The sequence below is a fragment of the Gobius niger genome, assembly GCF_951799975.1.
Source record: "Gobius niger genome assembly, chromosome: 6".
NCBI classification, from domain to species: Eukaryota; Metazoa; Chordata; class Actinopteri; order Gobiiformes; family Gobiidae; genus Gobius; species Gobius niger.
Genome location: NC_136857.1, coordinates 21,709,041 through 21,732,607, shown reverse-complemented (window position 1 = coordinate 21,732,607; position 23,567 = coordinate 21,709,041). Strand labels below are relative to the sequence as shown.

Sequence of the window (23,567 nt, the reverse complement as noted above, 5' to 3'; positions counted from 1 at the left end):
TGTGCTGATATCCCTCTGTAATGTCAAGATAAGACAGATAAAAGGATAGGAAGCAGGAGCCAAATCTTTGTGCTTTCAGCCAAAATGTATTCTTATTATTGGCAAGACACATTACCCCACACTAAGTTTGCATGAAAGAATACCAACCCCTTCTCATCCCGAACCCTGACTCGAATGATGGCATGTCTTATGAAGCCACAAGCAGTTTGCCCTTTATCATCTCGTACCGTATTGCTGGGACTGGTCCTTGAGAAAAGGAGACATGCAGGTCACATGACCACGAGCCGTGACGTCCCCAGGCGTTTCAGTGATGTCATCGAACACACAGGACACGCCCCCCGAGAGGGTGGGGACATTCTGCACACGGATTGTCAGCTGAAGCACAAGGGAAAACATTTGAACACATTCAACTGCATCGCATGAAAAAAGACCCTGTACTCGACAGGTGAGCAGTTACCTGAGTGGGCGGGGACGTGACAGACATGTTGCTAGGAGACACCGAGATGTCCACGCATTGGTCCAGTTTGGTGTTGAAATGCTGAGACTCCTCCCACTTTTCACACGACTCGCGCCTTGAACATCTGCGGTCAAAAACAGCAATCGACCAATCAGATTCCAGCGTTCTCTTGTTGCTATGTCGACTGCCAAATGCCTGCACCTCCCCTGAGGCTTATACTGTGAAGGTGAAAGGATAATGACGCCTCAAGGGACCTTTTCTGAAACTGTCTCTTTGCATTAACCTCATCATATGTGCCAAGTCTATCCTTGTTACTAATGCTAACACTGCTTTTAACAGAACACTATTTGATATTTCAGTGGAACAAATAGAGTTCTTCAAACACATTCAAGTGGTGTGTGTTTTTTTATTTTATTTTAAAGATTGATTTATTGAAAAGGACACACTGGTTTTGGATATTTTAGAACCTGGCGACCTTTCTGTTGTCCGATTGCACTGCTGTGGCGCGTGTTGTTGTGCAGAATAACTGTAGTAAATATAAACGGTACTGACTTGTTGAAGAGGACACACCAGCCGCAGTGTGGGTCTCCGGAGCCCAGACACTCGGAACAGGAGCCGTACTGCTCGCAGGACTCCACAGGTAAACGGGTCACCTACAAAAAAAATAGAATGCATCAGAGACACACACAAGTACAAAAACTATAATCATAAAATACATCTGCAGGCAATCCACGACGTCCATGTGCAGCAGCCTTACCAGCAAGGCTATCCGAGCGCACGCGATTAATTTATGTCCATTTCCTTTAGACCACAGAATGTCCCTTTATTAAACTTGTCCAAACACATTTATGTCACTTCTCCTCGCCTCTGTTTGTTTTCTCATTAACTTAATTTCACTGCGGTTTGTGGCTTGACCCTGAGTCGCACACAAAACACTCAGTCTCCCAGAATGCCCTCGAGCCGATCGGACGGCGTTTCCCAGAGTGCTTTGGGGCAGACAGAGGACAAGCGCATCCCAGAGTGCTTTGGGGCAGACAGAGGACAGCGTTTCCCAGAGTGCTTTGGGGCAGGCGATGAATGAAGGCTCTGTTTGAGACGAGGAGCCCGTGAAATTGTGTGGATGGACATTAACACTTCATGATAGAGAGAGAATGTGTGAAGAGCAAATGGAGAGTGAATCTGGGCTAAAGGTATAAGCAGGTCTGGACCAAGCCTAAAAGCCGTGTTATCCACAAGTCGGGGAAAAGATATTATCGATTGTGTGCAAACAGTTTAAAATAGATCTTCAGGCTTGCTGCGAAAACAAGCAGAGCAACCAGCAGAGTTCATATCAATGTAATGTTGTACGTTGGTGTTCCTGAGCGGTCTCCCCTCCTCACCTGCTTGTCGCTGAGCAGGTAGATGAAGCGATGGTCCGGGCTGAACACCATGTCTCTCAGAATGGGCTTCCCCTCCACCACGTTCACCGTTTCGTACAGCAATGCATTCTGGGAGTTTGAGATGCCATCCACGCGGATCTGAAATCAGACATTAACAGGTTTTTGAACGATCCACACAAACGGACACAAATAGACGTCTAATTCAACGGCTGTCAGGCAATTTTTAGACCTTTTTTCTGTCAGTTCATCCCATCAGTATGAAATGTATTTACTATTATAGCATTTCTTGTGACTAAAATCAAGACCAGGACTAATAGCAGGTGGGATTACCGAAGCACTAAGCTATATCTGGACTGAAGACTAAACAGATGCCACAGTTCAGTAGAGACATGGAAAAAGGCCTGTTCTATTAAATAAACTGGAAAGTGTCTCACAACAAAACAAGGTTAAGTGTAAGTGAATGGGAGTCCCCGCAGAGACGACACATGTGCAATGTGTGCGCGCGTGAGTGTGGCCGTGCACATGCATCAGAGCGAGCACGTGAGCACGCACGTGTGTCTGTTCTAATTAAAGTCGAGCTGTAACGAGTTTAACGAGCTCAGGGCTAATCACCATTAACTCTGTCTCCTCCGCTCCTTTGTTCGTCTGACCTACTTTCACTGCATCCTAAAACCTGCCGTACTGTACCTCCCCAAACCCGGACTCAAACCAGCGAGTGCCCTCATTCCAAACCAGGACAAAACGAGATCAGATCCCGGGGCGGTTGAGGTCAATTATGCTTTAAAGAGGGGGTGCTATGCTCTTAGCAAGTAATAATGTCAAACACATCTTACGAAATACAATATTGTTCTAAAAAAGCTATGTAGTTTCAATTCCTAAATTTATAACTCCTGCAGCTATTTCAATAAAGGGAGAAAAAACAGTTTTCTCGGCGGGTGATTTTACTTTGTGATGAAAGGATTACGTTTAGCAAGACATCGAGAGGTTCGGAAAGCATTTCCTAGATACGTAGGACCTCAGGAGGAGCTTTTAGAGAGCTGACGCCGACTAGAACAGCCACTTGTGAAGATCCATCGGTTACTCAAAGATGCGCTAGCGGCTAAAGGCACGACTTCAGCTGTGTTTTCGGTGAGGAACGACATTGAAACATGCTCTGAAAAGTCGATTGTAAGACACTTCCTTTAATTGTCCAAATAGGAAAACCTGCCTCACAGCTGCAGGATTTCTTAGCTTGTTATCAGTAACCAGCGTGAACCAAATTAATGACAGCATCCTTAGACCTGTTGAAGCCTGTCAGGGTGAAACTACTCAGCGAAGGACTGCAGGAAGCCAACTTGGACTTGGAGTGCAGCTTCTTATGAGTGTGCCGGCATCTCAGTCACTACATCCACAGTCCAGCGGGTGTGGGCAAGTGCGTGTGTGCAAACTCATGTGTGAACTCTTTAAATAACAACAACAAAAACAAGTCATATTCTAGTCTTGTTCCCTCCATTTCTCCCTCTCTCTCTCCTCTCCTCCTTCCTTCCTTCCTTGTCTCCTTGTCTCACTCTCCTCTCCTCCTTCTCTCCATATTTTCTGGGTCAGTCAGATTCATGAGTTAATCCTGTTAAGAGTCTAAACCTCTGTGAAATGGAACCGATCACACCATTATACAACAGCTATACAAGTCCAGGTCTAGTTCTAGGTTTAGGCCTGGTGTGGGTTTTTCTTGATTGGTCCCGGTTAGTTTGCCCTGGGTTGCATCAAGTTTTGATCCGCTTTCGTCACGGGCTTAACTTACAAAAGTAGATCAATATTGCATCCCCAAAAACAGGAAGTCTGGACTTTATGAAGTGATGGATGCAAATGGATGGAAAACATTACGCAAAATCCATAACGAGCGAGTTTTAAAAAGGGGGGGAAATAGGTGTGATTTCCCAAAACATCTGCGAGGAGAAAGTGGAGGAGACAGAAGAAGCGCGAGGAGAGAAAGTAGGACACTGCAGCAAAAAGTGTGAGAAATGTTTAATACTGAGGGGTTAGCAACGGAGGGGAGAGGATTTGCGAAACACGCCTGACAGGATGTTCCCTGATGCAACGTTGACCAATAATTAATAAATAAATATCACAACATAAATAACATTAAGCATTTTATTGCGGTCCAACACGGAGCTGAAGCCTCCAAAAATAATTACATCAACCAGCAAAACAAAAACATCCAGTTGGAAGGAGCACAAGGCGGACATCAAACGAGCGCAGGGTCCACAAATTCTCTCCAACAGATCGGGCTTGTGTTGTCATACTGCATCCGATTCACAGCGAGTGTAATGATAGATGTATTTACCTTTAAAAATGAAAAAATACTGGCGATGGCTTTAACACCAACGCAATCTGACAGTGAGCGCTCGTAACCCAGCAGTTAATGCAGTTTAAAAGGGTTTTTTCATTCCCCACTTTGACAATGGATAATGGTCCACATTAGAATTATGATGCTTGATCCCAAATATAGTATACAGTGGGGGAAAAAAAGTATTTGGTCAGTTTCACATAGACATTCTATTGGATTTTGGCCAAATACTTTTTTTCCCCACTGTATATTAGTATGGCTACAGTACCCAATGTAATGTACACAGCCTATTCTCCACATTGTAACATAACCAGCTTCTCACATCTTAAATTACATTTTTTGGGGGGATTTTTTGATAAAGACGTATGTTTTTTCAAATCCTCAGTGGATTCATAAAGCCATAAAGGAGCATACTTCCGCCACATTATCGTGCCCTCTTTAACAGGAGAATGCAGACGAGAGAAGAACCCCTGAGAGCAATGCTGTCAAAGTTAATGAAGAGTGTCACAGGAAGTGCCCTTTAACCCCTGGAGCCAGCGGGACTCTGACCTCTAACCCCCCGAGACAATAGCACTGCTGTGAGGGGTCACATGACAGGCGTCATGTGATCAATGACCAGAACGAGACGTACCTCACCTGTACATGTGCGTCTGTGGACTAGGCCTCACTCCACTCCGTACTTGCAGACTGATAGATAGAGAACTGCCAGTAATATAATAATCACATGTATTTCAAAACACAGCATGTAGCGGTCGTAACTATCGGGCTAGCACGATCACACATAAGATCCTGAGGAGACATTTTATTGTTTGCAAAATAAAAATTCGACCTAAATTGCATTGTTTGTGATTTGCTATTTGTGGCCCGGGGACACACCTGCACTTGAGCGTCAGTGGACAGAGACACACTTCACCTGTCCCGTACATGTGTCCGTGGGTGGTGTTCGCCGGAGGGGAAAAGCTTGAGGGAGATTCCACACATTCTTGAAACAGAATCCTTCTCTAAGTGCAGACTTCCCTCCGTCGGAGTGTGGTCTGTGCCCCGCTGGCTACCTCATTTGTCAACACAGCGCAGAACAAATGACCCGCTATATCTTCTTCATAAACTGTAAAGTCTTGTGTTCATAAACATTACTTTTTAACATTACAATTATGTTTTGAATTTAAAATAGCCAAAAAGATGGAGAGATTTAGAACAATTGCGACCATATACAATATTTTCAGTACTTGTTAATGATTGTATGTCATGAAGCTACCGGTGACCAAGGAGGTAGTTTTGGTGGAATATTTACTACATTGACAAACAAATGATTCAGAGCAATTACCCTGTATCTGGTTTGCGTGCTACTTTCATAACGCCTTGGTAGTGGTCCACTCGGAATGCTTTCTAGGTTGCCTGTTTTGGTTTGGGATAAATAACATAAAAGTTGTATGTTTATGTCCTTTCTTAAACCCTGCGTGGGACCTCTTGAGCTGGAACCACTTTGCAGTTTGTGAATGTGAGCGTGTGGCCTCAGAGACACATGAGCTCACTCTGAAACTGATCTGAGGTCAGTCTGTCAGCTGCTGCTAAAGGCTATTCTTAACCACACACGCCAACGCTAACATTTATCTGCGCTCGGGCTAACGGGCTAACGTTTACGTGAGACCAGACTGAAGAGAAGAGTGCAACCACCAGGCATCCAAGTCTCCGAAAATCAGTCTCTTGTCTCATCTTCATATCCTGAAATCTTTCTAATGATTCCATGTGATGGGATTCGTGGCTCTTTACTGGGAGCCGAGTCTTTGGGATACGTTCATTTCAAAGAGCCGTTCAAGAGCCTCTTTTTTATATCACATTTTCACAATGACGCCGGCCAGATGACTCAAATTATCTAAGGCCTGATCGCAAACAGGCACACTTTTTCATCTAAATCATCAAAAATTACAAATGTGTCACTGTGTGTGAATAACATCTTGCGTTACAATTAATGAAAAGAGGCTTCAACTGTCAGACAAATCATTTTCAGTGCAAAAAGCTTTCACTTGTGTTGCCTGCTTTGTTGTTCATTCAGGTAGAATAGACAATTTTGATTTGGTTGTGAACGTCACATCAATATTCCATATACTTTTTAACAATGGGGTTCAACAGTCTTCAGTCCACCTCTGGGTTCCACAAGTACATTTTGCATTTATTTTTGTGACAGGGATATCAGTAGAAAAATTAAATCAAGAGTTTTTAATAACCCGCTACAGTAGTGACTATTGACCATAAAACACACAATGTTAATTGCAAGATTTATCTAAAACTTTACAAACAGAACAAACAAAAAGCATTGTGCTGTTTTGTAGTATTTGGTATTTTCTTTCATTTTAAATATTTGCGCTATGGTCAGTAGTAGATTTGCCTCCATTGTGCCTTTAAACTCTTTTTTCCCCCTAACTCCCATTGAAAATGAATGGGAAATTTACTACAGAACTAAAAGGACCTGTTGCGGTCTATAGACAACAGTTACTGAACATTTTACACAAAAATAGGTGTTAAACATGACTTGTGCATTTTCTAACAATTACTTTTATCCAAGTGTTTTTGAATCTGAGACGCGAGCACCTCTGACTTCACATTTTTTCCCAATCAGGAACCATTCTGCACGACTCTGTCATCACTGGGCTCAAACTCCAACCCAAATACGACCGAATCCTCAGAGACTTCACAGAAACCCAACGAACAGAAGAAAAACTCAACCGGGCTCCAGCGCTAAACCAGGTTCAGTCTCACACCAAAACATCATTCCAGATGACTCAGACGTCTCCCACAATCTAAACCCGGCCTCAACAAAGCTCAAAGACTGAACCGGGCTCAAAGACAGACTCCGAGGACACTGACAGAGGAACCACGGCAGCTGCGGAAACCGGAGAACGCCACAGTTTGGACTTAGTGCGGACGACACCAGAAAGATCCAATCATGGTCTGTTAGCAAACTCATTACTAAACTGTTCACAAGAAAATGATGACTGTCCAACTTTACTGAAGCAGAGAAAATTAAAGGTAGGGTATGAAGCGTGAGTTCTTAGGGGTTTTCAGAAGCAACTGCTGCCACAACTCAAGCTGGTTTGCCTTTAGCTGCTCACAATATGTGTAAACCGCACCTCATTTAAAAGCTGTGAACCTTCAAAATCACTGAGCGTTAAACGGAATTCTGCGCTTGCACCGATTCAGATGTGATTGGGACAAGTGCCGGGACTTGGGAAGTGACAATTTAAACCAGAGAGAGTAATTTTATCTTTATTGGACACTGGTTTTAGCCACGGAATCTGGCAACCCAAGATGTGGGGCTCAGTCTGCTTTACTGACATTCGTCTCAAGAATAAAACCAAACATGAAGAACGTTTACATTATGTGAAATAATAAACCATGTCAATTGTAGTAACCAACTCATTGTAGTAAATTAACAACATAATTTTCATCAGTAAATACAATAAAAAATAATGCTTTCATTTATTTAAGGTGAATAAATTGCCCCAGTTTCAAGTATGAGCCTCGCTGTCACCAAAGCAGTGACTTGTAAGAAGGTTAGTGCTAGATCGTATGCTCCGGAGGGACGGTCTGCTGTGAAAACATGAGATATCATGACACAAATTAACCTCTTACCACCCGCCAAAACCAAATCCATTCTCTCCTCTATGCCATTGTCGTCACTTTTTATTTCCCTTATGTGTTTTTGTCACTTTTTATTACTTTTTTGCTGCTCTTCTGTCACTTTTTTGCTGGATTTTTGTTTTTTTTGCTGGATTTTTGTCATTTTTTCTGCTGGATTTTTGTCTTTTTTTTGATGGATTTTTGTTATTTTTTCTGCTGGATTTTAGTATTTTTTTTGCTGGATTTTTGTATTTTTTTCTGCTGGATTTTAGTATTTTTTTTGCTGGATTTTTGTCTTTTTTGCTGGATTTTTGTCTTTTTTTCTGCTGGATTTTAGTATTTTTTTTGCTGGATTTTTGTCTTTTTTTCTGCTGGATTTTTGTCTTTTTTTCTGCTGGATTTTTGTCACTTTTTTGCTGGATTTTTGTCTTTTTTTGGTCACTTTTTTAGCTTTTTTTTTGTTGCGTTTACATCCTCATTTTCTTCTCGTTTTTTGCCTCTGTTTTGAAGAAGCTTTTAGATTTGGAGAATTTGGAGAAAACATAGGAGTTAAGAGGTTAAGGTTAGGGCCAGGGAAATGGTTAACTTTAGGGTTAGGATTAGGATAATTTGTATTTTTAGACAAACCAACTCATAGATCTATACGAAATCCCAGACCGTCCCTCCCGAGCATACGATCTAGCACTAACCTTGTAGCAGCGTTAGCATCACTACTGAATTTTTGTTATGTTAAAAGCCCATAAGAAAGACAAGCATCACAAACACACACAAAGATGATGGGGTTGGCGCTTTAATGTAGGGGCGGCTCCAAGGAGGCAAGAAGTTATAAAAAAAAGTGAGGCTAAAGAACAGGATATGGAGTTTCGCTAGTAAAATGTTAACAAGTTTAAGGGGGTAATGTTAATGGGCCACACTTTGAAAAAAAACAGCAGCTGAAAAGGTGTAAAAAACAGCTGGGGAAACAGAAGAACAGATCCAGCCATTGTCCGCTAGAAAATCCTATCACGAAAGCCAACAGGGTGGTGGGATTTTAACAACGAGAGGGTCCGGACGGGAGCGGCAGTGGGCAAATACTGTTAAAAACATGGACAAACTTGTGTGAATGCGGAACGTCGCGCACATCTTTAACAGGAGCATTTCACGGCTAACGAGATCATGCTAACGAGAGAATTTACTAACGAGTTTAAGGCTGTAAAGGACTGCTGCTGCTGCGGAGCAAAGGTCAAAGGTCAGAGGAGCCGAGTCGAAAACAGCCTTAATGCAATAACCTTGAACTTCAAATTGGCCCAAGAAAAGAGAAGAGAAGAAGAGGAAGTGGACGAGAAAAGGGATAGAGAATGGATGGATGCACCGCAGACGAGAGGGAAGGGATCACAGCGAGGAGACAGAAGAGTGTGTCGAGGAGAGAGGAGGCAGGAGGAAGGGAGAGTGGTTAGGAGAGGAGAGGAGACAGAGGGGGTGTAGTTAATCCTATTAATGCCCTTCCCCCCCAAAACCAACAGGAGCCACAACAGAAGAAGAATCAGGAGCTCAGTTTTACACACGGACACGCGGTGAAGAGAAATGCTGCAGCTGTGAAGTTTATTTTTCCAAGTCAAAATCTAATCTAAACATGTATTGTTTTAGGAATTATTTGTTTACTGAGCTCAACAAACACGGGACCCCGAAGTGAAACTGAGCAACAATATGACTGTAACAGATACGATGGAAACATAAATATTGATTAAATCAGGCCCCGCAAATCAACGTAGATAGTTGGGGTCTTAAATTTAGTCATATATCAGACTCTTTACACGTAATGACAAGATGGCAGACGGATGCCCTGGTGTTTGTGTTTGCACTGTGCTGTCAACATTAGAGCGGGGATATTTCAGGATTTTTGACATAGGGCCTCATTTCCCAGTTATCCAGAGTGATTTGATTTCTGGAGATATATATATATTTTTTATTCATGCAGTCCTTATATTTTAAGAGTTTAGTGAGGCTAGGCTAGTGCTAGGCTAGCGCATGTCTATAGTAAGTAGTAGTCTGCATTAAAAACAGTCAGACCCAGGCACAGTGCACCTGAGGCAAATCACTTATAACACCAGACTACCGATATAAATGTCTGTGTTGACTGAATAATTTTTGAAATATAACCGTTTTGCATTTAAAAGAACTTATATCTGAGCAGCACCAGCTTCCTGGTTGTAGCTACGCAGCGGCGGAGTGATCTGCTCGGTTACCGGATCTACAGTAGTTTGTTTACCTGCAGCCGGCATTACTAAACGTTGAATTCACAAAGGCGCTTTCTACAAATCAGATATGGCAACGTTTGGAGGACGACCCGATGATTTTGGAGAGGTTTTTAATGCGACTACAAGTTACCATAGACATGCACTAGCCTAGCACTAGCGTAGCACCACTAACTCTTCAAATATAAGGACTGCATGAAATACAAAATATATATACATCTTCAGAAATCAACAACACTCTGGATAACTAGGAAATGAGGCCCTATGTCCAAAACCATGAAATATCCCTTTATTGTTATCACAATATAAGGTGGATTTATGCTTCTTTTTCCAACACAGCCAAAAACTAGAATTCAGAGTAACTTGAAAATGTGCCATTGGTCAATACTTGTCCATTTATTGTTTGGTCATGAACTATTTTTTTCGTTTTGACAAAATTTGATGTACAAATAGCCATCAATTTAATGTGTTAAAACATTGCAATACTATCAGTCATGGCTGCAATATTCAAGAGAGCTATGAAAAACATTTTTGCATATTGAGCAGCCCTGGTTGAAGTCGTTTTATTAGGCGCATTGAGTTGCCTTGTGTACGAAATGCGCGGTATAAATATAGTTGCCTTGCCTATTCAGATAATCAGTATTTTCTATCATACAGTATGAACCTGAAACATACATGTTCTAATATAAAGAGCAGAAGTGTCTGAACATCCAGTTCACTGCAGAGCGGCTTGTAAAGAGTTATTATTAGCACCCGTTTCATAAAGATCGCCATGGAAACTGTAACATTCAACATCTGTCCATTTACCGTAAAACCAGCATGGTCATAGAAACGGTAATGGTAAATGTTGTTTTATGGGATGGATGAGCGTTTGAGGGATGGAAGAGACACGGCTCAGTCCCTGTGGACCACATCCCTCTGTCACCATGGAAACCGCATCACAATGAGCTCAGCATCAGCCCCGACCTGCATCCAACATCCATCTCTCAACAGCAAGGGAAGACCTGGGCTAGTCCGGGTTTAGACCTGATTCAGTCCTGGTTCAGACCGGTTTTATTTGTCCATTAGACATGATTTAAACAGTGTGTTAATCAGTCGCTGATGTAAGACCTGTGTTTGATTTTGGTTTTTGGTGCTAATCAAGTTCTGCTTTAGTCCGGAGTAAGTCCTGGTTTGCTGCCTTTTACAGGTACTGGTGTCATTTTTGGCTTTAAGACCTAATCATAACTTTAAAAACCACACTGTGTAACTTTGTACCCAATAAAAAGAATTTAAAAATTGCATTGATTTTATATCTACAATGGAAATGGAAAGAAATAAACAAAGGTGTCTTTGCTGTGGCTCATCTCTACTAAGATCTGACTCGTAAGTGAACCATTAATTTTTAATAATAGGATGTGAGACAGGCCTCAACTCTGACAATATTCAAATCCAGGCTGAAAACAGTTCTTTTTGCCCATGCATATGACTGAAAGTATTTTATCTGCACTCTTGCCTTTTACTATAATTGATTAATTTTATGTTGATGTTTTTATTGATTTTATTTCCTGTCTTGTATTTATGCAACTGTGAAGTACTTTGAATTGCCTTGTGTATGAATTGTGCTCTACAAATAAACTTGCCTTGCCTTGCCTTAATAGTCGCCTAAACTTTACTTAAACCCTGTATGAAGTTCAATATTTAAACTTCTATTTTACTGTTTAATTTGGTGCTTTGATTTTGATTTATTTTCACATAGTAAAAACAATAGTCGCATGATTACATCTGGTTGTGCTGGAAAGTTACCAAAAACCCTGAAGGGGCTTCACAGGTGACCTCCATAAGTTGAGGTAAAAGACAAATGTGAAGCATGCAAGTACAGTATATGCAATCATCAAATTGTTTTTTTTAACCTGCCTTAGAGCAACTGATGAAACACAGACATTGTGCTTGCCAACTCCAGCATCGCTGTTATGTAAACGAAAAATGATCGCCTTGATTCAAACATACACAGTTTAAATGAATTTCATCAAGTCCCGGAATTATATGAGATCATTAAGCGCTTCTTAATTTTGGAACGGCGTGTCTCTCTTCAATAATCGCTCCCTCTGCATTTTGAGGCTGAATCGGAGAGTGACTCATGGAGTAAAAACTGGGCCATCTCTGAGTGAAGACTTCTGGAACCGTCCTCCATTTTCCACTAAATCTGCACTTTCTGCTCCAGATCTGAACGAGGCAAACTACTGCCACGAATCACCCACAAGCTAACGGGGCCCAAGATCAAATGAGCGCTTTGAACACTGCAAGGGGACTTTAAGTAAGAAGGACGAGAACAAAGAAAAGACAGAAAGAAAAGGATGAAAAGCTAATTTGTACAAACGCGCAGATTTATGAATTTAGTCATCTTTAAAAGAATTTCTTAGTGTCAAATTGTGCTTTCTTTACTCCACGAATGAGCACAGGAGATTATTACAAGAGGTTTTTCCTAAATAACATATAAGAGAATTCACAAATGTTGTACTTCAGTCTATAGAAGTAACATAGCAACGAAGCTGGTGCTATAAAACAAAAAACAAAAAAATCAGGATCGATCAATCTTTGTGATAAACTATCTATAATTTTAGCTGCTGCACAGGTTTGTCCAGCAGGTTATTAACGTTACCGACAGTGAGACAAAGCAGAGCTCCCTGGAATTTACTGTAAGTGTACGAGAAATAAACAGAACATGAGCAATAAATGAGAGAGGCGCCGCTGTTATCAAGAACTGAGTCAGGTCTGAGACAGCACTAAACCAGAACTATGTCTGAACGACCGAGAATAAACCAGGACTAAACTATTCGAAACTTCAAAAACAATGATAAAGAAAAAAAGACCAGGAATTAGCTCTGAGACATGACTTTGTGTTGGTCTCATCCGGTCAGTCTCTGGGTGTGTCATTATGAGACGGGAGACTACGGGGAGCGGTGAGGGTCAAACTTTATGGATTTGACTCTGGCCATAAACAGATGAAGTCATTTCCCCGAGGGGCTCTGTCATCCTCTCTGTCAGCCCACATTGAGACTGCAGTTTGTACGCGGAGAGAGCCGGTCCACAGCGAATCCCCAGCTCTGTCTAACCTCTGCGGCCTCTCCCATCACACCGACGAACTCCATCCACAAATCTCCCACGAGTGCTGACCTCATCGTCTTTCCGCCGTCAGAAAAGCGCCAACAAGCTGATAAATTAGGCAAATCGTTCAGAAAATGTATTTGATCATCAGTTATGACTTTGCATGATACTTGGAAAGCCGCTGAGTGCATTTCTGACTTGTCAAATGCGTTTGAGAATGCTACAATGTCATTGGGCACAATTATGATGCGTCTTCAAGATTTTAGGAACAATATTGGAATTTCAGTTTTTGTCCTTGAGTAAATGAGTCCAAACTGCGCCTCGGCCCATGTCCCCGGAGCGTTTGTTTATCTCTCAAACTGCCTCCAGCTGTTGTCGCCCAATCATCCTGATCTGATTGGCCGAGAGTCGTGATCCGACAGCAGATTGGCCCGTGCTGGTGTGATGTCAGGGGAAAACAGGAAGTCAATCTCCCAAGAGGCAAACAGGAAGTTGTAGTCCCAGGAGGAAGGGTGTGAGTGTCAAAAGAACTACAAATGCGGTTTTGGATACGAGTTGAGAAGTGTGGCCAACAAGAAGAACTAAAGCAGGGCTTAATCCGAACAGTAAACACACGCAAAGTCTCAAACCAGGACTAAAAGATAGAGCGGGTCCAATCCAGGACTCCACTGACCTCAAATTCATGAATAAAATATCTCTTCAGGATTTGGTATAGAGTCAAATTTCCTGTTTAAAATAAATGTTGCATTTAATAAAACACAGCAGTTTAGAGTTGGGGGAAGATGTGACCAAAATTTAGATTGATCATAAACTAGTTTTTTGTCAGAACATGACTGATACCGACTCGTGTTTTATTGTTCCTTGTGTTTTGTATGTAGGAGTCATACCCACATAATGATCATTATTACGATTAACTCTGTCAATACATTTTACTGTTCAGAATTGGAAAAGTGCAACAAAGAATAATAACAACAATAGAAATGATTTTCACATCAAATATTGCAACAGAACAAGTGCTCTTTTTGTGGATTGGAGCTAACGCTGCAGACTGGCACTGAACGTTCAGACAGACCTCATGCATCTCTTTTGTTGTCACGCAGACGACCCAAAATAAATATGGAAATGACGCCGGAGCATTAAGACCAACAGCTAAAAAAAATGTAAATGTCGGTTCAATATGTGCAGATCCGATTGTCAGTCAAAGCCAGCGCAGTTCTTTATTTAGTTCTGATGTCGACCTTGTTCTAGACCTATAGTTTCAGATCTCCAAATCATCACCAACATCCAGTTTGGAAGTGCCATCGTTGAATATATTGTCTGACTGTGTTTTTGTCGCTTTTTGTTTGTGTTTTCCTCGTTTTTTTCCCACCATTTTGACGCTTTTGGCAAGAAGGTTTTAGATTTCATTTGGGTAATGACAAACTGGAGAAAATGTGCTCTGTTCATTTGGGGGTTAAGAGGTTCAATGCACTTCTAATGTGTTATTTAGGAGAAATTCACAGGGACATGGGACAAAGGGACTGTCGCAGGTGAATCAGGACTTCTGGTCACCTACTTTAGAACAAGTGTCTGCACTCGGCTCCTTTCACTTCAATGCTAATTTACAGTTTAGGCGAAACTTACTAAAAAACTGTTATATATTCTGTATTAGTGATTACAGCTGTAAAATGTAATATGTTTGTACTACATATTACTGTTTCAAAAATGTAGCACTACTTTGAGTTACTTTTGGCAAAATATAAACTGAAAATAGTAATAAAGTCACGGAGCAAAAGCGCAGTCAGAGATTTCCTGTTCTTTCGCTTTTCCCGCTGTCTTTTGTTTTGTTTTGACATTAACCACACACAACTGCAGATCTTATACACCAGGGGTCGCCAACAGGCGGCCTGCGGGCCAAATCTGGCCCGTAGGCCCCTGACTTGTAGATCAAAAATTCTTCAGTATGTAAAAAAAAAAAGCAAGTCTCTAGCCCATTCCTGTGCAAATTATGATTTTCTAAAGAAATAACCAGAATGCTCACTCCAGCCACTAAGGCCAGCTTAAATAAAGAGAGGACATAACAAGACAGACAGAAGAAAAGATCAGGATACAAACAACACATTAAGGCCACCAGGTAAATGAACAGTCTGGGCAGCTGTGGCTACAACAGCAGCTTACCACCATTGAGTGCTGAGTGAATGAATAATGACTACAGTGTAGCAGAGACTTGCAGAGTGTAGTGTACACAGGCTTTTTAAGTGTAAGCCAAGGTACCCGAATTAACACCTTTTTGAGTGACAGTGCAGGATTTAAGAAGCAGTTGTGGTGAACAGGTCCGAGCTTATTTTACACGTTAGGACCTTGCTGGAACATGTAGGGGGAGGAAAATGCAACATTTTAAAATTTTTAAACTCCGTATAGTACCATTAAGGCGTAAGGTAAGAGGTTGAATAGTGATTGTGTGATGAATTGTGCCACTTCGTTCTACAGTTCTTCCTAACCTTCTAAACATTTCCATTTCAATTCAGTGCAACAGGTGTCTTTTAACCAACTCGATCCAGATGGATGATTGAAAGCCATTCACTCCAAGTATCTTCTTCATCGTAATTTTTAAGCATAATTGATATAATGAAACTATAATCTGGGAATATTATAAACCACTTCTCGCTTAATAAATGTAGAGAAAGTGTCTAACCCGCACAGAGATATTTCCGAATGTTTCTAATAAAGAGGAGACAGGTGTGTAATAATAATCCTAATTGTGTTGAATGCAGATGAAGAAGCAGCAGGTGCAATAATAACGCGCTTGTATTACAGATGATAAAAGCGCGCGTCCTGATTGGCTCGGAGCCTGGTGCCTTCGTTAAGTCACAAAGAGTTTAACGACTGGAGGAAACGGTGAACAATCAGCGCCTTTCTTCATAAAAATTGGAGACCGAATGATCCGCAGCTGCAGCAGAATGAGACTCGAGAGAACATGGATTAAAAATATCTGTGACAGAGGGAGACGAGAGAGGAGAGGGAAGAGGAGTGTGTATTATTTCATATAAAGAATCGGGTCTGTTTGAAGGAGGCACCTGTCGCATCGTTGTCTCGTACGCAAACTGGGCTGGATCCCGCACGGAGCGGATTGGTTTCTTCAAGTGTCAACACAGCTGTCAATCACCTGTCCTCATCCCGGCCTTTATCAAAACCTGCAGAACTAAACAAACCCTTTCTTTTTGTCAACAAAGCAAAGGGGTATTCTGCTGAATCCAACTCTTCAGAGCTTTCTACTATGTTACAATGAAACATACCTGGAGTTATTCAAGCAGCTTTTTATCTCGCGCATCATCTGTTTGAAGTGCCGAGATGCCTTTCTTGTTTTTGTTGTTCATAACCATCCGTTTTTGACCAATCCAGCCGTCCTACGTAAAAAGAAAGCTCTCACCTGGCTCACCCTTCCAGTGAAGCAGCGAGCGGTTTAACATCTAAAGAAGATTCACAACTGTTCGACAGAGGCCTAGGGACACAGGACACAAACCAGGACACAAACCCACAACGCTGGGGACAGGACAGCATTTCGCTATATGTGCAGCAGCCTTATGTCCTGTGTTTGAATGGAAAACATACACTATGCGAACTGGGGCTCGGCGATATGGCCTAAAATCTTTATCACGACACAAAAAAGAAATATCACGATATAACGATCAAATTACTTCAAAATCCCAGCCTTACGCCTATTGAGAAGGTTAATGCAAAGGTATTTCATTCTTTTTTTTTTAGCACCGCTCTATTTTCCTCGCAAATATGATCTACTCAAGCAATTTACGACGACAACGCTATAAAAAATAATATCGTGATAACTATATACGACACAATATGGTCCAACCCTAATGCGAACCAAAGTCCAAGACTATCGACCGCATGTAAATATAGCATTTTCTAACCAATACAGTGTAAGATAGTGATCTAGAGCTGCTTGCAAAGTACAACACCCCCCTCTAAGTCTAAAGCTGTTATTTGCCATTAAGTGTTAGGTTCCACAAAGAATATTGGGACAAGACCCATTCTGATTGGTCAACAAAGCTGCCAGTCATGCACTCGCACAGCAATATAGCATTTGCACTTGTTCTTCTGCAACACACTTAACAACACAACACTCGTAACTGATCAGAAATATTTACCTATTAAAGCCACTGAAGCTAAGGTAAAAATAACCAAAGAAACTGAACCGCTCTGGTCCAAAAGCAGGACATGTTTGTTACACATTCCTGTCAGATTGGGTTAGTCTGTGTTATTTACTCTCCTGCGCCTCCGTGTGCGGCTGTAAGTGGAGGCTGCATCTCAAGAGTTTAAATGTAAATCTAATGTATTCAGTGTCGACTCTCATGAGACTGGGCTGAAGGACTCTGCTCAACAGTCCATCTACAGCCGGGACATTTTCATTTCGGTGTGTCAAACGCAGAGTTCAAACGGTCTCTGTTTCCCGCTGGGTGATCTTATCAGGCAGAGAAATTATATCATCAGCAAAGCGACTGGTGAAAACAAAACATGGGGATCGGCTTTAGCCTGTGCCTTACCTTTTTTAACTGTCCCGTCCTTGTCCCCACGAAGACCACAGTGTCCTCCCCATAGGTGTAGCCCGCCACGGCCCCCATGCCCTGGGTCCTGTCCTCGTACAGGGGGTGCCCTTCGATCACCATCAACCCCCCGAGAGGCTGATTCAGCACCAGGCCGCAGAAGTCGTCCCCGATCTGCTTCGGCTGGAAAACAGATCAGAGAAAGTAAACACTCAGGTTGTTGTACAGCGAGAGCAAGGCAGACTTAAACTTGACATGTGACAAAGCAGGAAATCAATAAAAAAGTTGACAAAAGCAGCGAGCCTGTGTTAGCAACTCTGGTAGGCCTATATAACCCCGGGTCTCTGTTATCAAGCCTGCTTCATATTATGTCAGTAAGCATTTTCATTTAGGCGCACCACTTTAGAAATGTCTGAAAGTTTCCAACAGAATTCACTGCCAATGCTTCGTCATATGTTACATAATAATATTAATACATAATGGGACATTTTTGTTTGAACATTACACAGATCTAAAGGAGCAGAATGTAATAAGAGCTTCTTCATGTACTAATCATTATTACAGCCGATAGGCCAGTGTAACGGCTCATTTGAAAGAGCCGTTACACTCATCCAAATGAATCTGTTTTTTTTTTTTGTGCTTTTTTGTTGCGTCTTTGCCAAACATATCTGTTACTTGTCTGTCACTATTCTGTTACTCTTTTGTGGCTTTTTTTGAGTACATTTTCATCCAATTTTTTTCACTTTTCATAAAAAAAAAAAAAAATTCTCACATTTTTGTCGCTTGTTTTCATCTAATAGATGATTAAATAGATGCTATTTTTTTTTCAAGAAGCTTTCAGATCAATGTGCTCGGTTCAGGCGGGGGTTAAGAGGTGAAATTGGGGCATCAATGTAAGATAGTGAATTATGCTTATGTAATCAGGACATTGATATAATTAACGTATGACTCTTAAATTTGTGAACCTATATTGTTTAATAAATTCAAACAAAATCATAGTGAGATATTGGTGCTTTGAGGCCCGATGTTCTCTGGGTGCAGAGTGATCATTTCAATAGAGGATCTTTTCATTTTCATGGTGCCGAGTAGACATTCCTTTAATTTTTATTTTAGAGTAAATAAACGCGTGTCTGGATGATAGCTGTAGTTTTTCTTGTTATTGAACTGTGTGTCTCGAGGCCAATCTGAGACACTGGTGATGGAGGAGAACAAAGCAGCAGCAGCAGGTGAGAGGAGTGACCGAGTCTGTCTTTTTTCTTAGCTGTAGTGATATTAAATGCTCATCGAAGTCTATTCCCTTTCGCGTTAGAGCAGTGTGATCAGTGTTTACAGTGATGAGACTTGGCCAGAGCTTAGGGGGTAAGGGGGATGTGATGAAGATCAAGTCAGTCGTACCGGTGCGACCAAGCAAAAATATTTAGTCGCACCATTGACATTTTTAGGCGCACGCTTGACCAAATTGGGCACACTCTTGAGCACTATATGTCGCATATTAATTCATATTAGCAAACCATTTAAATAAGGCCTAGAAACTACAAGCCCCATAATCCTTTGCTGTTTGGATAAACCCTGGTTTTCCAACCCCAAAGATCTTAGGTTACAGATAAAAGACTGTTGGCAGCAGCAGTGCACTGTGTGGCACTGCTCAGGGCAAAATACAGGCTGTTATTAAACTAAATATAACGGAGGCAAACCAGGATTCCACTTGAAATGTTTGGTTTTACATTAAACGCATGTAATTGAAGAATCGTTTATATAGAGTTAAAATAGGAAGAGTGAGCGGCACTTCTGCTGCATTCTGTAAATTCCTGCTGCAGTTCCAATGAGCTTTAATTTCATCACGACACAATCTGCAGAGTCAGCGCCGGTGTTCATACATCTATTTCCAGTGTGGTTCAGTCTAGTATGTGGGCAACAGCTTTATGTGTGTTTGGGGCTTGTTCTCTGAGCACAGTTGGTTTAATTTAAAGATGTGTCAGTACCAACACGGGTAGGTATGGGAAATCTCACAATATGAACTTTAGTTTATACAATACTGATAAAACTCCTAAATCTTTTGGCACTTAAGGCTCTGCAATGGAATCAAGTAAGTGCTGAATCACACACTCGAAGCCAAAGAATCGGAAATTTGGCTTCAATAATAGGACTGAAAAGCCACTTTGGCGAATCTCTATATTAAATGACAAAGAGAAACTAAAGCAGTTTTAGTTGCCATGCTATAATAAAAGTAATGTTTTAGAATAGCTTCGTGAATTAATTTTGGTCAGTGTGTTTTACTGGGCTTGTTATGCTGTAAAGCGCAGCAGTGGGTAGTAATAAGCTGCATTTAGTTAAGCAGATGTACTTTGGTAGTTTTACCACACAGTCCTTTCTACCTGTGCCAGGGTCGTATCATTTGGAAGTGAAAGCACTCATGAGTACAACATTTAGTTACTCATTCTCAACAAAAGCTTCATGTTTAAGACATTAAACTGTTGTTATTCTAACCTCCCGCCCCCCACTTTAACCAAGCGCATTCAGCTTTACTCAAATCTGAAAGCTTCTCGATGCCTATAGACCAGTGTCGCGCCTCATTTGAAAGCTAAGACCTGCATAACTGATTGTAACTTTTTGGTCACATTGTGGCTGCATTTTTAGCACATTTGTGAAGTGTTTTTGTCATGTTTTCGTCTCTTTTTTATCACTTTTTAAAAAAATGTGCTTTATAGTTTTTTGGTGTGTTTTTGTTGCTTTTCTTGTCACTTTTTTGATGCTTTTTTGACGTGTTTTCATCAGTTTTTCATCACATTTTTGTCACATTTTTAGTTGCTCTTTTGTGGCTTTTATGTTGCTTTTTCATCACTCTTTAGACGTGTTTTTGTCACTTTTTTTTTCCACCCGCTCTTTTGCCACTTTTTTGCCACTTTGTTGCTGTTTGCATTGTCTCCATTTAGCTTTTTCCAAGAAGCTTTTAGATCTGAATAAAGTGGAACTGGAGGAAATGGTTAAGGTGTGAGGTTGGTTTATTGCTTTTGTTTTTCAGTTCTTCAGTCAGATAATTTTACAGCTAAAACAAAACTCTGACCTTTACTTTGAGACTGCCACTAAGTACTTCAGAAGTATTCACACTTTCCCTGGACATCGGTAAAACAATTTCAAAGAAACATTGCTCTTGCTCGAGTAAATATTTTGGCTGCTCCACCCACCTCTGCCTCAGCGTGTTCCTTCAGCGAGTGCATCTCTATAGGTTTCTGTATCTCTATATTGGGTCTGTTTTGGTCTGCCTTTAGAGGAGTTAGTTTAATGACAGAGTGGAGCACGTGCTGCAGTGGAACCAGTCTGTTATTACTGAGCTCGGGGGAAAGTCCCTCTCACACAAACACACAAGTTTAACACGCACTACACACCATCACAGACGCTGCGCTCGCACACACTGGGGTAAATCCAAACAGGAGGAACACACTTGTGCCAAACAGGGGCGCAGAGAAAAGTGACTAAAAACAGGAGCTGGAGCGACTGCCACAGACTCTCCTCAGATGTGTTTCCAGAGAGAACATTACGACATTAGCCAGGCCTGTGCGAGGAGTGTTTTTCTATAAGAGCTTTGTTAATTCTTGACATTTGCACAGCTCCTCACTTATCTAAGAATTCAGAAACAGTGTACAAAAGAAGGTCAAGTAGTTAGTTAAAGTGACTGATAAACTGTGAGTGTTGCTACACTGATGTAAGAGCACGGCTAAAACGTCTAAACGGATAATCATCATTAGTTTCCATTTCAAATAACGAAAGGAAATAACTAGTGTTGCTCTGATACCGTCTTTTTCAATATGATTCGATACTGACACTTGGGCTCAGACACAGTCGGCATCTCTTTCATACAAGGGGACGTGGCCTCGCCGATGGGGGAAGGAAGTATGTTTTAGGAAACACAATTTTACTCTTTAGTCGTTTTCTGAAGGATCACACACAAATAAAGCCAAGTCTAAATCAGGTCCATATGGATGTTTTTTCACAGCAAATTGTTCAATAGAAGCGAAAAAACAGCGTTTTGTAGCATAGAATGCTAACGTGATGCTTCATGTTAGCATTCTCCATTATTTATGATGTCTTTGAATGGTGTACTTTGATCAGGCTTCATTACGTTTTACCTTTTAATTGCATTTCACAAATTCATTTCTTTACTTATTTAAAGAGACTAGATGCAAGTTGGTCATTTTATACTCACTACTGCCACCTCAGGTCTTACGTGTAGCTACAGCTTCTATATTAAGCTCTTGTATGACGGCACTTCGGACCCGAATTAACACCTTTTTGAGTGACAGTGCAGGATTTTAGAGGCAGTTGTGGTGAACAGGTCTGAGCTCATTCTACACATTAGGACATGGCTGGAACATGTAGGGGGAGAAAATAGATACATGTCTTTGTATCTTTATTGTGTAGAAAACTATATTCATAATTCAGCAACAAATGCTGAAAGTAGTTTTGGAGTAATTGTAGAAAGTTTAGATTTTTCTCCTCTTTGTTTTCCCCCTCATCTGCTTCAAACATGACCATATATGGGCGTTTCCAGAGACGCCGTTGTATAGTCACTGATATCGAGCACCAGTCTGATACAAAGCAACACATTTGCAAAGCCTTTAAAAAGAGGCTAAAACCCAAAGCGCACGTCTCATTAAGTATGACAAACAAACCCCTTAATGCGAGTCATGCATTTTGATTTTGCTAATGTTCTGCCTCCACTCTAAAACCTAAATGAAGGCAACAAAAAGGTAACGCAAATGCCCCCAGAGTAAGTATTTATAAACAGAGTGTTAGTGATTGCATCTGTACAGGGTTCTATTTCACTAATACAATAAGGTCAAAACAAACTTCACTGCAGATTTAATCACTGTGGCTCAAAAGTTAAATCAATACATTTGGCTTTGAATACTTTAGACATTTTCTCCAAATAAGTTCTTGCGAAGAGTCTCGGCCCGGCTGCAATTGATCAAATTTCTCCTCAATTATTTTTTTGAAAGGCAGAGTTGCTTGTGGGTTGCTGTTGGATACATTTTTCATTTACTCTTGTCACACTCAATTGCGGAATAATTTACCACTGATGGCTTTTCTGGCAACTGCAGTCACGTACTTTTATGTACAAAGGCAAGATGGATTGTCTTGCCCAAGGACACAGTGGCAGTGTGCACTTACGCTTAGTTTATATTACACGTTTATCCACAGACAAAAAGAGCATACACTAAAAAACATCATCATATTTAGACTTCAGACTTCAGTATTCTGCACTGAAGGTGTGCCAAGACACTTAAGAGAAGATAAAATTCCAGAGCAGCTCCACATCGAGGTAGTGCTGTACTGTGTATTATGCGGTACTTACTGTATGTATGCATGGTAACTCCTTGTTGAGCAGCCAGGGCAGAGACAGCCGCCCCTCCCCTCGGTAACAGGAGCGGATCCTCTCTCTCATGGCCAGGTTTATGTCGTGGAGCGTGAAGAGACACAGGACGGTCTCTCGGGGAGGGTTGGACCGATTCTTCTGACCCTAAAACCAGAGCAAGACCTGGTTAAAACCTGAACCAACACCTTGCTTGGATCAAATACTCAGGATTCAACGGCAGTATGGGGTATTTATGTGGTTTCTCACAAAGACGCTGCATTGTAAAAATACAACGGGAACGCTCGCACACATCTGAGGAGGAATGTGGGAGCAAAGCCTGCAGTGTGGCTTGAATTCATTTTTTAAACATGAGCTTGATGACTAGACTTTTATGAGTTTCCAGTTGCTCTTTACCACTGAGCTAGTTCTGGGGACGGTTATGGCCCAGTGCAGCACCAGTTTCAAAACCGATCCTGCTGTTTTCCACCAAAAAATAAATACAATTCTTTCTAGTTCTAAAAGCCATGGCTCCTTGATTCTGAAACTGGCACCTGCCCAGAACCAGCACTGGC

General features: G+C 41.4%; 1 protein-coding gene across 1 annotated transcript in view; it reads right to left on the bottom strand.

Moving 5' to 3' along the window:
• Positions 1-23,567, bottom strand: part of plxna3 (plexin A3) — a 47,912-nt gene that overhangs the window by 20,364 nt on the left and 3,981 nt on the right. The window contains exons 4-9 of the mRNA XM_079558228.1: positions 22,996-23,160; positions 17,643-17,825; positions 1,837-1,974; positions 1,010-1,110; positions 458-581; positions 228-375 (exon numbers count right to left, since the gene is read on the bottom strand). Of these exons, the coding sequence (XP_079414354.1) occupies positions 228-375; positions 458-581; positions 1,010-1,110; positions 1,837-1,974; positions 17,643-17,825; positions 22,996-23,160 (859 nt within the window). The remainder of the gene's footprint in view (positions 1-227; positions 376-457; positions 582-1,009; positions 1,111-1,836; positions 1,975-17,642; positions 17,826-22,995; positions 23,161-23,567) is intronic.